The sequence below is a fragment of the Scaptodrosophila lebanonensis genome, unplaced genomic scaffold (assembly GCF_003285725.1).
Source record: "Scaptodrosophila lebanonensis strain 11010-0011.00,11010-0021.00 unplaced genomic scaffold, SlebRS2 tig00001412-arrow-pilon, whole genome shotgun sequence".
In the NCBI taxonomy this organism is placed as follows: Eukaryota; Metazoa; Arthropoda; class Insecta; order Diptera; family Drosophilidae; genus Scaptodrosophila; species Scaptodrosophila lebanonensis.
This window is the reverse complement of record NW_022060739.1, coordinates 363,691-380,398: the sequence shown is the minus strand read 5'-3', so window position 1 is coordinate 380,398 and position 16,708 is coordinate 363,691. Positions and strand designations below refer to the sequence as shown.

Here is a 16,708-nt window from a genome sequence, read left to right as displayed (position 1 = left end):
TGGCACATTGTAAACCGAAACAAAAGCCACAAATTTTGGACAATTAAATTGCCAGCTAAACAAAAAACAACACAAATTGCACAATGGCAACAGAAAACTATTTAAAAAAGCAGAAGAGAAATTACGAAATTACTTGGCCGGTGGATTGGGTCGTACACGGAGAAGCATTAAAAATTGAAATCAACTTGTTATAAACGTAGTTTTGCTTATTTTTTAATAAAAACAATAATAAAACGAAAAGACCACAAGTGGGCGGATATAAGAATCCTTGAAATTGACGTTATGTTCACTAAGAAATTTTGAAATGCATATTTTAATTTTAATTAATTTAGAATTCAATTCTACTTAAGTCCCAAATCCTTCTCGATTGTGTGCGAGCAGACGGCCATCATTTGGTCGCGCACACTCACAAAATTACGCACGGCAATGGGTTTGGCCTCAGGCCAGGCAGCCAAATCGCGATAAATTGGACGACAGAATTTCATTCGGAAATTCGAGTTGGCAAACTCAATGATCTCATCTAGACGTTTGATAAGGCGGGCGCGTATAATCAAGCGATTGAGGCGGAAACGCACTTCGGCATTCTTCGACTGCTTCAGATTGTACGTGTCCTCGAGCAACTCGATCTTGCGCTCATTCAAATCCACTATATCTTGATGCTCGATCAGTTTGCCCAAAAAGTCGATTAGTTGATGTATCGAAATTTTCTGTTTTATATTATTGTTGTCAATTAGTTCGGCAACAGTACTTTTACTCCAAATTCTCGCCAACTCCTTGGTAACATTAGATAGGGTTTCATCAAATCTACAGAGAAAGCAAAAGCTGTGTGAACGGAGAATTATACCACAATGATGTTATCAAACTTACTTGGGTATGATAGGCGGCATGCCTTCACTTTTAAGCCAAAGCTCCCAGTCAACTTCCCCCAGCTTATCTTTTTTATCAGTGTCCTTGAAGTAGTCATATAGCGCCCCCTTGAAATCATCGGTAACAATTGATTTGTAAGCGAACTTCTTCAGATAATCACGCAGGAATGGCTCAAAGACGCTGGGGCCACCGAACAAGTCTTCCAAATAACGTAAGAAGGTCGAACCCTTCATGTAAGGCACCGAGGAGAATGCATCGTCTGGTCCACAGTTGGACAAATCAACAACCAACTTGCTGAGCTCTGGCGTGCCGGCGAGTTGGGTGCGCAACTGAATAAAACGTTGAATTATAAATTAAAGTCAAATGGAAAGGGCAAGCCCCGAGCGCTTACACATTCTTGCAGATCGGTGAGGTTGCTCAACATTTTAAAGTCCAGCTCTTTTTGTCCCTGCATGCGACCCACAACCTTTGCTTCGACAAAAACGGTGAAGCCTTCGTTAAGCCAGAAATGCTCAAAGTTCTTGTTGGTCACCAGGTTGCCCGTCCAGCTGTGGGCAATCTCATGAGCTACGACATCGGCCAACGATTTGTCACCGGCCAGCAGGGTGGGCGTGACGAAGGTCAAACAAGGATTCTCCATGCCGCCAAATGGGAAGGAAGGCGGCATAACCAACAAATCGTATTGTTTCCACACATATGGACCACACAGGTCGGAGGCTGTCTTTAGCATTGTGGTTGTCTCGGAAAATTCTTCGGCGCAGGCATCAACAATAGCCTCTTCAGCCCAAACATTTGAATTGGGGCCCAAGGGGCGTGACACAAGTTTTCCAATGGCAATGGCCAATAGATAAGCTGGTATGGGCACCTCCTGCTTGAAGCTAGTCTGGCCCTCCTGTTTTTTGTCGATAATGGCGCTCATCAGAGCCGTCAGCTCCTTCGGATGCTGAATCACGGCGTCATAGGTGAACTTTACGGATGGCGTGTCTTGGCAGGGCACCACAGAGCGTGCGTGAATGGCTTGGCATTGTGAAAACATGTACGGATGTTGCTTTCCCAGCGTCTGCTCGGGCGTCAACCACTGCAGGCCACTCGCATTGTTGGCAGTCTCGTAATCGATGCGAACGTTCAAGCTACAACCGAGATATGGTAACGGCATTATTTATTGGCCCAATAAAGATTAGCGCACTACTCATATATATACTCACTTGCCCTTAGCAGTGCCGGCTGGCAACTCCAGCGTCAGCTTTTGTCCAATATCAGACACCGGATCGCTGATGAAGTAATTGATAGGCAACTCGGAGCCATCGGCTAGCAACGTGGCGTTCGTCACATTGATGTCGCGTACATCGAGCAGCTGGAAAGGGAAAATATATTTAAAACAGAAATGGTAGAAAGACATATCTTTGTCACTTACAATCTTGTCCAGATTGGTGGACAGCACATTGAAGCGGTGCAAGACGCTGCCACGCAACTTTGTTGCCGCAAAGTCCACTGTCCAGTTCAGCGCACTGTGCTCGGTGGTAATCAGGTCTGGCTCAGAATAGGAGCTCGGATCCACTGTACCCAGACGACCCATATTGCGTCTTTGAAGCTTATAAATTGGCTGAGTTAGCAAAAGTTGTGCCTGTGTCGTGCCCAAGGCGCGTTTGAATACTGCAAACGAAAGAGAGATCCCGTTAATCTCATTGAAGTGCAATAAATAAAAAGTGCGATTAAGCTTATCACAGCTCGATTTATCATGCAACGTATTTGATAAGACAACCACAAACACGTACATGTATGTATGTGTCCCAAAGGTTTCTAAGCTTACCTTTTATTAATTTAATTGTACAATATGATCACACGCCAAAGCTATTTCTTTGTGGGCGTTGCGTCTCTGTGAGAGCATAAATTGCAAATCACTATCGACTTCGACTGTAGCCGGCAAAGTGACAACTTCAATTCACAGTCTGGCAGCATCACAGCTGTTGTCGGCGGCATTGCCAACACACAAAACGAACGATGGTCATTTTTTAAACGTATTTATTTACTACAATTAACAAAAATGCGACCGCAATTAACGCAAGATGTAGTCCTTTGGATAATCCATAATCGTGGGGAAGTTCTCCAGTGTCTCTTTATCAATATGATCGAGACGCTGAGGCACAGTACGCGGCGTGCGTATTTGGTTCGTAACATTCGCTAGTATATCCTTTGGAACTTGATCATCCGCATATAGATGCAGGCGCTGCATTGTGTGACGGCGCTGCAGATTGCCTTTCATCGAGTTGTAAACGGCCTTCTTCATGACCAATGTGGGATCCTTCGAGTGCAGCTCCCAGGCCAGAGTCCACGAAGCACCACCAGGATATCCAGTGTGATGGAAGTAGACACGCTTGACCCACTCATCACCGGGTAGCGCAATCTCCCTTGTGTTGATCAGTACCACATGGTCGCCACAATCATCTGCAAAGACGTATTTAAGTTTATGACTTGATTGAAGCTCACAATTTGCTTAGGCGGTAACCTAGAAAAACAGAGCGCATCAAAGATATTGAAGCTATACAGTGCTGTTCATAATTACCATTTCATAGGGAAACAAGGAGGGCAAATAAATGTTTTTTTCTGCTTGCATACCCACAACAACAAATCGCGCACATGTGACGTAATGAGGAGACCGCTTGTCGGCACACATTTTTAACTTAAAAGTATAGCAACTTAACTCTATTTTGTAGTTAACTTACTCATTGGATGGTATATGGGCTTGTGCAGTCCCATTAGATGTGTTTTGATGAGCTTAGCTGACTCAAAAGGATTTTGCCAGGTACAATCATAAATGTGCCAAGTACGAGCAAAAGTGGCCCATTGCTAAAAATACGAATTTCAACAGTTACTACTTCATTTCTTTTATTTTATGATTATTTTATTACCTGAACACGCTTTGCTATCGACATTGCGTCTTAATTTTAATTGAATAGTAGCTATTTCAACAAAAATAAAATTATTTTCCACTCCGGCGGCACAATTATTTTGACGCTTTGCTTCTTTCCATGTGACAGCTGTGCTAGAGATGGGAAAACGTATCGATGATTATGGTGGCAGTGCTACCAATTTAGATGTTTTCCCACCACTTTGGGATTTTAAAACGCCGATTCCGGTAACAATTGGTGGCATTGCAATTGGAAATTCAGTAACTGAACTTCAGTTGGCTTTTTAAGACACAGCACAGTTACATGCCCAACTGCGTTTACTTTACCATCTGTTTATTATCGTGTCATATTATTTTCCTTGAATTTATTCGATCGGGATTTTGTAGAGCAGTTATTGCAATGGAATGTCTTAGAAAGTTGTTTGTATCATACGTTTCATATCTTACATATGACTTAGAATTTGGGGAAGAAGGAATCCTCCTGACTTCTCTGGAAAAGTCTATTTAATGCAATTTTTGTTGTCATGTTTCTAGATCGCATATACAACTTGCTTAGCATATTTGAAATACAAAAACTGGCAGCCCATCTCACTGAAGAGTGATGTCCCAGCATCCAGCTTTGGCATGCGTAGCCCGCGACGCTATTTTTTTAAAAAGTCCCTTCACTAAGCAATTTGATCCCCACAATTTAATACACAATTAAGGATCCTACAGGTGGATGGAGCTATTCCAGTCAGCAGAAAGCTGAAATCTTTGCAAACAGCCTAGAGGAAAGATTTAAGCCTTTTGACTTTACATCAGCAGATAGGCGAAGGGTAGTCGAGCTTAGGCTGGAGATGCCATTCCAAATGGCCTTGCCTGCAAGCCCAGTTACACTGCAAGAAGTGGTACAGCAGATAAAAAATCTAAAGGTCAAAAAAGCGCCTGGAGAAGACCTTTTAGACAACAGGACGCTGAAACTGCTCCCCACAAGGGCTCTGCTGTATATTGTTTTGCTCATGAATAACATACTCAGGCTGAGGCACTTTCCAAACTGCTGGAAAATGGCGCTAATTACGATGATTCCAAAGCCAGAGAAACAGCATACTGAAGTAGATGGATATAGGCCGATTAGTCTGCTACCTGCCCTCGGGAAGATGATGGAACGCGTGATTCTGGACCGGATTCTCCAGCTCGAAGCCGTGACGCGCAGAATTCCAAAATGGCAATTTGGATTTCGAAGAAGTCACGGAACACCGGAACAGCTCCACCGTGTGGTCAACTTCGCCCTGGAAGCCATGGAGCAAAAGATGTACTCAGTGGCTGTGTTTATGGATATTAAACAAGCTTTTGATAGAGTGTGGCATGATGGTCTCCTCTGCAAATTGAAAGGCATGCTAACTCCTCAATTGTTTCAACTCATCGAAAGCTTTCTAAGGGACAGAAGCTTCAGAGTTGCTGTTGATGGAGTGAAATCCACGAGGCGCTCAATTTGTGCAGGAGTGCCCCAAGGCAGTGTTCTCGGTCCTACCCTGTATACATTATTTACTGCTGATATGCCTGCACCGCAAGAGATCCTTGGAGTAGACGAGGATGACGCACTAATAGCTACTTACGCAGACGACACTGTGGTGCTTACCAGATGCAGAGATATCGATGTAGCTTCGGAAGCCTTACAGCAGTATGTAAGTAGTTTCGAGAAGTGGGCTCTGAATTGGAACATTGGTATCAACGCCAGCAAGTGTGCGAATGTCACATTTACAACAAGGCCGTCGTCATGCGGAGATATCACAATGTTGGGGTCCACGCTCAGTCATACAAATTCGCACAAATATCTTGGTGTCATTCTGGACAGAAGACTCAACTTCAGCAAGCATACAACAATGGTCAAGCGATCGGTCATGGCAAAAGCCGGAAAGATGGCATGGCTGCTTGCACCCTGCAACAAGCTGTCTCTGCACAGTAAGGTGACAGTATACAAGTCCATATTAAGTCCAATATGGAAGTATGCGCTACCAATTTATGGCATTGCCGCTGCATCGAACCTAAATAAAATAAGAGTTGCGCAAGCTAAAATACTCAGAAAAATATGCAACGCTCCCTGGTATATGCGCACTAGGGACATCGAAAGAGACTTATGTGTCCCCAAGGTTGGCGATGTCATTCAAATGCACGCAAGCAATTACGAGAAGCGACTCGGCAGTCACCCCAACGCACTAGCGAGGCGGCTTCTGTCCAAACCTAAGAAGAGAAGATTGAAGAAGTGCCATCCAAAGGATCTCCCCACAAGATCCCTTGTATAAAATATATAATATATATCATAAAATATAATTTCATTTCTAATGTAAAACATTGTAAATATTGTATATATGTACATAGATATAAGTGCGTCCTATAGATGCTTACTATAGACAACTTTTGTATTCCCTAACTTTCAACTAGCTTAAGCTGCCATATTGGTAGTAGAAAACTAGTTTAATAAATTGTATATATGTAAAAAAAAAAAAAAAAAAAAAAAAAAAAAAACAATTTAATACAAACTTATGGTGTGATTTTCTGTTATTCTCTTTTTATTTTTGTTTATAATTTCATTTAAACATTTTCTATAATTACTAAAATTACTTATGCACTGTTAATATTAGTTAAATATTATTGAAAATACATTAGTTGTTTCACGAAACAATTTATTATAAACATCCTTGGTACTTTCGCTGCCTTAAAGTGTTTTGTTTTGTTTGTTTGTCTCCTTTTCTATTATTCTTTGTGTTAATGCATTTCGGAAATATCTAAAAACTAACAAATAAGTCTAGATTTAGTTACAGTTTCTCACTTATTTAAGCTTTTTTTCTCGCAGTACGATTCGTTAACACGTAGCTGCTTCGGTCATTTTCAATTCGATTTACAAGTTGCCCAGTGTGTTTTATAGTTTACTTTACTTTTCAGTATTAAAGTATATTCCATACAATACACTCGAGGTTTAGTCACTTTCTCGTTTTTGTTTTGTTTTTGTTTTTTCTTTTTAATATTATTTTGTTTTTATTTTTTTATTTGTTTGTGTTGTTTTGCATTTGATAAATGGTACGCATATGAATTTTTGCATTTGTAATGAAAATATAAAAATTATTTACAATTTTGTTAATGAAATTCCCTACGTGACGAGAAGAAACATTGCATTTTGTTTTTGTTGCTTGATAACAAAATAATTATTATTGTTTAAACTTTTCAAGTGTGTGAGCATTTTGCGCGTAATCGCAATTAATTTAATGTCAAAAAACAACAAAATTATATTACATAACAAAGGAAATTACGGACTCAGGCCCACAGTCAGCCACGAATACGAACGGCTAACGGCCACTGGCCCACAGACTATTTTTGGCACCGAATCAAAAATGAAATTGAGAGAAAGCTCCGCTACATTGCACAAGCCCGCGAGCTGTTTCACAGCAGCTGTAACTGTAACGCTGCCACGCCCACTATCTGCCGCAGTGGGCGCGCTCAGAGCACCGCATGCGATGAAGGCGAGCCGGTAACTTTCTGCAGCATTTGCATGAGCTGTTCCGTAGCTGACTGATTGCTGCCGCCCATTGCGGCGCCGACGACCCCACCCACAACTCCGCCCACGCCCAAGCCGCCACCGCCGCCGCCCCCGCCGACCGTGTGAGCCGCCGACGAGGGTGGCGAGGAGATCGATGTCGCGGCCGATGCCGATGACGAGGATGACGGCGTCAGCGCCAGCTTGGATTCTGGAGCAACAAAAGAAGCTGTGATTAGATTCGTTTCTTGTCTGTTCTACGGACTGCCTTGCATACTGTCATCGCTCTCCAGGTAAGTCACATAGGAGTCTGTGCTGTCCGGATGATGGTGTGAAGTGATGCCCGAGTCCAAGCTGCTAGCGCCAGGCGGGCCGTTCATTTGCTGGCCCGGCGGCGGTGGGTTTGGTCCTTGGGGTTGATGTGGTGGCAGGACGGGCATTCCGTTCAAGTCATAGCCGTGCATCTGTAAGAAACAACCAGTAGTTACATTAACAAACAATTCTTTGCTGACAGTTGAAAGGTCTTAAAAGTTTTATTAAAAAACCAGCAAATATTTTTCAAATATTAAGATATACTGGTCGTTAGGTGGGGAAACTTATTATAAAAGAGATTATAAGAAAATATTTCAACAAATAAGTTCATAGAGATAGAAATTATTTCTTGAGTTTGGTTTTTTTTATTAAGAATAGGAAGCATCATCATATTTTGCGTATTATATGAGCTATCTTATGAACATTTTTAAGTATACGTCTAAATAGAAGGTAGAGATGTGAAAAAACGAAGCATTCATTTGGAAGAATGGAATCATTTTTAAAACATGATTTATAGGAGAAAAGAGTGATTGTTATATTTTTAGTTATTTTATTACTCAAGCAAAGGTGATTATTTCATAAAAATAAAACTCATTTTTTTCATATTTTATAATACCGATTTGAATAAAATTTGTAGTTATTCAATATATAAGAATCTTTTGAAGTTGGCGAAAAATGTTCGAAAACGTATAATTTGATATTTTATTACAGTCTTTATGAGAAGAAAATCCTTTATTTGGGATTGTTTTAAGACTAAGGTCCCACAACAAATTAACTGAAATTTATAAAAGTTTTGAAGTCTCAACACCTACCTGATTGACAAGCTGCTGGAACGCCGGCGTGTGCGTATTGATGGCGCCATTGCTGTCGAGGTCGGCGTGGAGCGCAAAGTCGCTTAAGGCTTTCCATGGCGGTTGATATGTCTGCACATCCAGGCCCTGCAGATTCAGCGGCGAGTCGTGGCGCACCGGCGAGCTGGCAATCATTGGAATGCCCTGCATGGCGCCGTAGCCTAGTTTGCGACCCTCCTTGAATAATGTTAAAAATAAAATTATAAGCTGGTGAATTGGAAAAATTGGAATAGGTTTTTAGCTACCTTCTCTTGCTGCATCTGCAATTTCATTTGTATGGTCTTCTTCTTGTCCTTGCAGCGCTTGTTCTGGAACCAGACGCGTATAACTCGTGGCGACAGACCCGTCATCTCAACCAGCTGCTCCTTCATGAGCGCATCAGGTCGCGGATTAGCATTGTAGCAGGTTCTGCAAAGATGTGGTGATCAGTTTTGACATCGTTTCTTGGACCTGTCCAACTTACCTCAGCGTGTGCAGCTGCTTCTCGTTCAGTACGGTACGCACTCGCGTGGGTTTGCCATCCGACGGACCTGACGGTCGCTTTTCTCTAATACTTTTATGTGAGCCCGATTCACTGCCAGAGTCTGTAAGTAGCCGGGAGAAGCAGAAAGATGGAAAGGAGGTCGTTTATTTGTTGTCTCTTTCTTTTTTTGCGTGCGCTATTTTTGCGCCCTCTTTGAAGTGCCACTGATAAATGGTCTACGTACAGCTACAAAGCGAATTCCAATTGACATATAGACGAAAATACCACCCAAAAATAGCAGACAGTCGAGTCGAGGTGGCATGGAGAGAGATCAAAGACGGTGCACGAACGTCAACAATGCCACATAATTAAGTCGTGTTTCACAACCCTCTGACAAGTTGTTATCTAATTTTCGATCGATCGATCGATCGATGACTGATCAGAGAGCATGGCGCATCTATGGGACTCGGAAACATAGAACCAGAACACAAATGATTTATATCTGGGCGGCGCGACGCGACGCGGCGCGCCTTTTGAACATGTAGATCGAAAATTTGAAAATTTGTCGCTCTCTTATCACTTGAGACCTTAACCACGAGTACCGATGACCTGAAATCGTGCATTCTTGCCAAAATGGCAAAAAACTTTTACTCAAATTAAAGAGCTGCCAAAATATGTGAGACTTCAAAGCCCGCATGCCGCACCGGTGCCACGCAGTTTGGCAAACACTTGCCGCGCCAGTACGGGCCGGTTTGTGCACTTTTCAAGTTCAAAACAAATAAACAAACATCAAGGGACAAAAAACTAGCATGGAACTACTAATACGAGTATACTTGTATGTATTTAGAATGAATGAGATGCAGGAGTACTCGTGTATGGGCATGCTCTCTGATTGATCGTACGATCGACGACCACGTCGTCGCTTCATTCACTTAAATGTGGAAACAGAAATTCCCAAGAAGTATTCAATGTTTGCCTGCTTGAACGCTTCGATGCAACTCTGAGCTTTGTTTGCTCCCCCCACCGGCCCCTTCGTCCCTTGCAAATTCCGCTCGTCAAGCGGCGACCATTCGAATTGGAGTCGAGTGCTGCAGCTTTGAGACCCATAGATGAAGACTCTCTGTCTAGTGTTTGCTACACACTCAACGCCTAAACTTTGACAACACCGCCTCGTGTTGATAAGATGCGGCAATTGTGACTTGCCATAGCGACAACAACAACAACAACAACAGCAACAACAGGAATAGGGGCAACAACAACGTTAAACAATGAGATTATGTTGACGATATGGTTTGACAATTGTCGTACATTGTTTGACGTTGCCGATTTCTATTGACACTTTATCGCTTACAAGGATGTAACGCTGTTTTTCTAAGAATGTAACACGAGCGTGCCGCTTTGTCTAACACTCTATAGTGCCGCCGCCTCTCACCGCAATTTAGACTAATTGGCAGGCGTTTCGTCGTTGCTTTACATAAGACTCGTTCTGTCGTATGTTATGTATTCTCACCTGACATTGAGCCCAGTTCGCTGGAATGATTATTATTGCTAAGATTTGTATTGTTGTTGTTACTACTGCTAATATTGTTGTTGCTCTCCACGGATGATGATGTTAAACTGCTCTGCGATGACTTCTCCAGCATATCGTGATCCTCTTTGCAATACAAAGCGCCGCCATCCCGTAACGCGAATTCATCACCTATCAGACAGAAATTGATTAAATGTGTTTCATTAGAATTTAATTTAAATATTTTGGGAATCGATTTCAATATCAAAACACTTTATCCAAACGAAAGTTGTTTGTAATTCAACTTTAAAACGTTTTGTAGAAGCCAATATACATAAATAATTTATTGCAGTTTCTAGAGAATGCAACTTTTTCTCCAAATATGCTTCTTAAATATGTCTGCCTGATCCATGAGATGATCATAAGTAGCTCAAAGCATGTTCATTTTTTTGAAGTAAAAGTTTTCTACAACATTCTCGTTTTGTCTTAAAGAAACTTATTAAGTTGAATGCAAGAAATCAATTAGACATGCGAATTCAATATTGAAATACTTTTGAAAAGAAATAAAAAAATCAGAAATAAAATTCTATAATTAATGTTCGATTTTCGTTTGTTCTCTATTCACTTTTGGAGGCCTTTTTGAGTACAAATTGTGTATTTGATTCCTTTAAAGCATTAGTTCCATACAAAAATTGTATTATCTTTGGATTTTTGAATACTATTTCCAACCTTTCGTTGGACAGTTAATTGTTTCTTTTGTTTAATTTGCATTTCAGTGTAATCTTTTTATATTATAAGGACCCTCAACAAAACAACATCGGTCAGACCGAAGCGTTTCGTAATTGAAATGGATTGGATTGGATTTCTTAGATTCGATTTACTCACCTGGCAGTAGTTGTCGCGCACAAGATGAGCAACGAAAACACTCGATATGAAAGATTTTCGTTTTGGCGCGCATCACAAAATCGTTTTTGCTGAAGGAGTTGCCGCATTTATCACATTTTGTACCAAATAACCTGCAAAAGGAGGGAGGGGCGCATGATTAGTTATTGGGAATTTGTAAATATAGCCTTGAATAGGTTCAAGTGCCGACGTCAACGACAACAACAACAACAACAAGAACATCATAAGCTCCAACAACAGCAACAGATGCTAAAGTCGCTGCCGCAGCCCGAGCCACGACCGCAGTCGAAGCTTGTTTATGGCTATAAAAAATCTTTTGTGCCTGGAACTGCCGGCCGTTCATCAATCATCAATGTGTAAGGAAAGTGTTAATTTATAGCTTTGCACGTGTTAATCAATTATTCAAAGATTTGCATAGCAAATAGTTTGTTTTCTGGTCGGTCAAGCGAGTTAGCAACGCTTCCAACACTTGTGATAACAAAAAAATGTTTGTTTGCTATCAAAATTTTATTGCACGTCATAACTTTAGCGATGATGAAACTACAAATAAGCACACATAATATTTAAATAAATATTCATGTGGGGCCATCGTTAGAATTTCCATAACAGGGCCGAACAAAGTTCTTGACAAGACGTTTCTAATTAGGTTGGCCAACAAGCGGCGGCCGTTACAATTTGAAAAACCTTGTCGCATGATACTTTTTTTTCGGAAAATTAATAGCGCGTGCAACTCAAAAATAATGTACCTTTGCGATACTTACCTAACATAATCACGCTTGCAATAGGTTTTGCCATCGCGCACAAAACACGTACAGCTTTCGTCCAGAAATTGCCGGCACTCCTGGCACTTCAGGCACGCCGCATGCCATTCCAGATCGGGTGCAACGCGTAAGATATACTGATCGTGTATTTGACCGCCACAACCAACGCAGTGGGATAGACGTTGTTTTTCTGCAAAATAGATAGATACATTTTTTTATTAATAAATATGCATAAAAATATTGCACAAACATTTCATTTGTCTATATCAACAAACTATCGTTTACAAATCATTTGTGAGCTTAAGCAATTTTTTTTCTGGTATGCAAATATCATATGCGTCCTCTTTACTATAAAACCACTTTTCGAAAAACAATAATTTCTTAACTAACTTCGCAACCGAACAAACTTCCCAATGCACTTCATACACAAAATTTAATTAAAATCCTTCGCTGCTTTCATGTAATGTTCAGTTTTATTGATTTTGTGCCTTACACATGTGTTGAAAACAAACTTTTTGCTACTGTGGAACTCAAGTTTATGTTTTAGTTATTAAGCAACTTTTAACTTTCTTTTGTAACATACTGATTATATTTGTTTAAAAAAATTTAATTTATTTAATACTAGATATTCCTAGAAGGCACATTTCTGTAATAAATTAATCACCTCTCTCTGCAATAAAATTCTGCCTTTTCGCAATTTATTACTCTGCCAAAACACAATAACTATAACAGTTATGGGTATATTAGTTTTTAAATCTTTTAACAAAGCCATTCAGTGTCTTGTCAATAAAAAAACGTCCATAATAAGCGGAAGCTGCTTTGCTTTTTGCCGACGGCACTTGAATTTGTCATTTGCCGACGGCTCTCAATATTCCGTGTTTTCATCTGTAGCTGCAGCTGCATTTTTGCAATTTATTTTAGTAATTATGGCAAAGTCAAAAACAAATAGCAATAATGTCTGGGCAAAGGCAACACTAATTAACAAACAGTTATAACATAATTTCCGAGCCGTGTGTTTACCCAGCGCCTGGCAAAAAGCACCAAGGCAGTCGAGCAGGAAAGCAGCTTAGTGGCAACTTTTCACCAAAGTTTGCGCGCGGCAAGCAAAACATTTGAAAAATTCATAAATCTCGCCAACAGCAGGCAGGCAGGCAGGCAACACATAGAGAACGACGACGTCCAAATACTGACTGCCACCGCCCCTTCTCCTTCTCAGGCATTAAAGTTGTGTTGGAGAAAAGTTGAAAATTGAAAACGCCAAAAGTTTTGGCTGAGCCCGCACTGCTAAGGGTCTCAGGCTTTGCCAAAAAAAAAAAACAAAAAAAAAATCAATGCAATCATTGCCACATTATGTACTTCAAAGTCGGGGTGCATATACAGCTCCCAGTAAATACGCATAGATATATTCGTATGTCTATGTATGTACATTTAGAGAAAAAGTAATTTCCAAGACTCTCTTTAGGAATTGTGTAACTCTGTTAATAATACTTAGTTTAGAACGTTGTTTCATCAGATATTAATAGATTTACATGTAGCTAAGAAATGTATTAAGAACACATACATGAAATAAAATTGCTTCAAGAATATAATTTAATAATTATACTCATACTATATATAGTCACTAATAGAGTATATATATAATTTGGTCAAATGAAGAAGAGATTTAGTAAAACAAATTATATGCATTTGCTTTAAAAAGAATCAAAAATCAAATATATAAATCATAAAATTTAACAAAAGTTTAGAACTTTTAATTTAAATATAAGCATATAATATTTAGAAAAGTTTAAAGGAAATATAAATACAAATGGGTTCCAATATTTAAATAGTGCATTATTTAAAGCGGAAAATATTTTGAAACATTGCATATTTAAATATTATATACATTCAGTACACATTTTGTGTTACATTTTTAATGAATAGCTCAAATGGAATTATGTGAAATAAAACTAATTGTGAACAAAAAATTACTAAGCAAAACTTATTAAAAGTGAATTCATTTAAGTTATAATCTATTTATTTCCGAATATAAGAACAGGCGTTTTTTTCCAAAAAAAAAAAAGACAATTAAAGACTAATCGGACCAACTAGTAATAATAAATGTACAACATACGAGTATGACATTACTTTTTAAATAAATCAACCATATAATAAATACTACAAAAATATATTTATACGTAAAGAAAAATAAAATAAAGCAATTTGAAAATCTCTCTTGCGTACAGAACTAAAATTCTTTTTGAGTGCACGCCGATGTGGGATTGTGCGAAATGAGATCCTTCGAACGCGTCACGTTATTATTATTTTATTTTTCGGTCCTCTGAGGGCTTTAGGGCGGCTTGCGTGAAACTTTTATTTATATGTACATACATACATATATACATTTTTTTCCTTTTTGTTGGCGGGAAAAACTTTTTCCCCGTTGAAAAAAATTAAGAAAAACTTTGACGCGCGTTTAGCACGTTTTAAATGTTTCGTTGTTGCTGTTGCTGCTGCTGCTGCTGCTGCGGCATAAGCAACAACAACAACAATAATAACAGCAACAACAACAACAACACGCTTTTGGCCCGTTTGCCGTTTCCTCGTCGTGTATCTTTAAACGTCGTGTATCGCTGGCGTTGTATCTGTGTATCTCAGAGTTGTATCTGCTTTTGGGGGTATATCTTGCGTATCTCTCGCACTCGTTGCGTGTGTGTGTGTGTGTATGTATTTACGTATGTGTGTGTGTGTGTGTGTATGTGCTACACATGAATTATTTATAAAGGCGGAGCAGACAAGTTGCTGCCGCTGCCGATGTTGTTCTTCTTTCTGTTGTTGCTCTTGTTGTTGTTGTCTGTACTGTCTTTTTCGCTGATTTTTTTCGCCAGCATTTCTTTTTTATATAGCATCGCTTGTTTGCTTGTATTTGTTGCTCCAAGTAGTACTTCAACTGCCGCTGTTGTTGTTGCTGTTGTTGTTGCTTCGTCTTCCATGTGGCAGTGGCAGCATCATCATTTACTTCCATGTTCATGTCTCAGTCGCCCAGCAGCCGCCTCTTGCTAAATCCATGGCATGTGCGCTTTTGTCCGCTTACTCTTTGTATTTATGTGTATGTGTATTGTATATATGTATGTGCTGCTGTGGGACTTAAAAAATGTATCTGCGCCTGTATGTATCCGTATCTGTAGCAGCAGGCATTTGAGGTAAATTTGCTGCGTGTCTGTTATATACACCATATAACGTGACGAAGCGCCCAAGTGTGTATGTGTTTGTGTTATTGCTGTTCCTGTTGGTCTATGTGTGTATGTGTGTGTGTGTACTTGGCCACCATTTTCCTTTGCCATTTACTATGGTTTTTTTCTTTTCTTAATTTACAGTAAAAGTTGCTTATCGGGAAGCTTATGACTTTTTTTCTTTTGTTAAAGCATATAGATTTGTTAATTCAAACCCATTTTGTGGAAATAACAAAGCTATGAAATAATTAGGAATTTTTGAAATTGCTTAAGGTTTTCCTCAAAAGACCTACAACAGGCAGTTCAACTAGGCGATTGATTTAACAATTCAAATCTATTGTTGCTAATTAATTACAAAACGGGTAGGAAGAATTGCCTAATCAGTTGAACAGTAGAAGCAAATTCCTTATCTGGTCTTATTGATTGTAGTGGGGATCTCAAACTTTGCTTGCCATCCTACACAAACAGGACTCGACATTGAAGTCTTCGGTATTTGTATGAACTTTCTCTACAAGTTTACTTTCAAGTTGAAGGTTTTTTAGAAAGTGTTTTCTGGTCATTAAAAAACAGCCTTAATAATAAATTGTTGGCTAATAAATTGTTATCAGGCAGATAAGCTGGTTTTTAATTGAAATACTTCTTATAAGTATTAAAGTTCACTTCAAATTATTTTTATGAAATTAATTCAGTCTTTATCTTAAGTTAGTTAACATGTTGTGGATGAGGGCGGAGTAGCAAAACAAATTTCCTAGTCGAGGTGAGATATTACTTTTTTCTATGTAATACTCTAAATTTGGAACTAATGCTTATATTTTTACTTTTCTTTTTTCAAACATTTCAATTAACATCCATTTAATTTCCGTTAAAATGTCAATGAAATCTTTTGGGCACGTGGGTGAAAAATGTTTAATTAATGAATAAATTTTGTTATGGAAAATATGCAGTCCAATTTCTTGACTCTGTAAACTATTGCTAATATATTTTTCTTTTTTCAAACATTTCAATTGACATCCATTTAATTTCCTTTAAAATGTCAATGAAATCTTTTGGGCACGTGAGTGAAAAATGTTTAATTCATGAATAAATTTTGTTATGGAAAGTAAATGATATACGAGTATATGTATGTTTATTAGAAATGTATCGTATATAGTACCTATATGTCTCTCCATCTAATCCATTTTTAATTCTTTTAAAATTGTTACTTGTGAACAGCCTCAGTTTTTCAGTTAGTAAAGAAAAAGAGCATAAAATGACAATTGTAGGAAATTCTGCATCAATCAATGGTCGCTTCTGTGCTGTTTAAGAATTAAATTCTGTTAAGAATTTCCTCAATATTTTGACGTACTCTAATATTCAAAATGTCCGGCTTAATCGATTTCTACTGTACGCATTTATTTACTTTTTTTGGGTATC

At 39.1% G+C, this 16,708-nt stretch overlaps 2 protein-coding genes across 4 annotated transcripts in view; both read right to left on the bottom strand.

The window, feature by feature from the left end:
• Positions 1-188: 188 nt before the first annotated feature.
• LOC115631018 (39S ribosomal protein L13, mitochondrial) lies at positions 189-3,901 on the bottom strand. 3 transcript variants are annotated; one of them, XM_030527631.1, is made up of 7 exons: positions 3,777-3,901; positions 3,591-3,714; positions 2,282-2,520; positions 2,073-2,221; positions 1,259-1,997; positions 868-1,196; positions 189-804 (listed from the first exon to the last, which is right to left on the bottom strand). In XM_030527631.1, the coding sequence occupies exons 1-7, from the start codon at positions 3,798-3,800 to the stop codon at positions 342-344; spliced, it is 2,067 nt and encodes a 688-aa protein (XP_030383491.1). In that variant the 5' UTR covers positions 3,801-3,901; the 3' UTR covers positions 189-341. The 3 variants fall into 3 exon arrangements, with proteins under 3 accessions (XP_030383491.1, XP_030383492.1, XP_030383493.1); XM_030527632.1 differs by lacking the exons at positions 3,591-3,714; positions 3,777-3,901 and adding an exon at positions 2,678-2,784; XM_030527633.1 differs by lacking the exons at positions 189-804; positions 868-1,196; positions 1,259-1,997; positions 2,073-2,221; positions 2,282-2,520 and adding an exon at positions 2,873-3,312.
• A 2,913-nt stretch (positions 3,902-6,814) lies between these two features.
• LOC115631707 (insulin gene enhancer protein isl-1) overlaps positions 6,815-16,708 on the bottom strand; it is a 30,888-nt gene continuing 20,994 nt past the window's right edge. Inside the window, exons 2-9 of the mRNA XM_030528534.1 lie at positions 12,084-12,273; positions 11,305-11,435; positions 10,423-10,611; positions 8,913-9,033; positions 8,695-8,857; positions 8,411-8,626; positions 7,564-7,750; positions 6,815-7,497 (exon numbers count right to left, since the gene is read on the bottom strand). Coding sequence (XP_030384394.1) covers positions 7,250-7,497; positions 7,564-7,750; positions 8,411-8,626; positions 8,695-8,857; positions 8,913-9,033; positions 10,423-10,611; positions 11,305-11,435; positions 12,084-12,273 — 1,445 coding nt within the window. The 3' untranslated portion in view covers positions 6,815-7,249. The remainder of the gene's footprint in view (positions 7,498-7,563; positions 7,751-8,410; positions 8,627-8,694; positions 8,858-8,912; positions 9,034-10,422; positions 10,612-11,304; positions 11,436-12,083; positions 12,274-16,708) is intronic.

Coding starts and splice junctions, on each gene's coding strand:
- LOC115631018 (XM_030527631.1), bottom strand. CDS start 3,800: ATGTCGATAGCAAAGCGTGTTCAG. Junction 2,222..2,281: donor CCACCAATCTGGACAAGATT/GTAAGTGACAAA, acceptor TTCCCTTTCCAG/CTGCTCGATGTACGCGACAT. Junction 805..867: donor ATGCCGCCTATCATACCCAA/GTAAGTTTGATA, acceptor CTTTCTCTGTAG/ATTTGATGAAACCCTATCTA.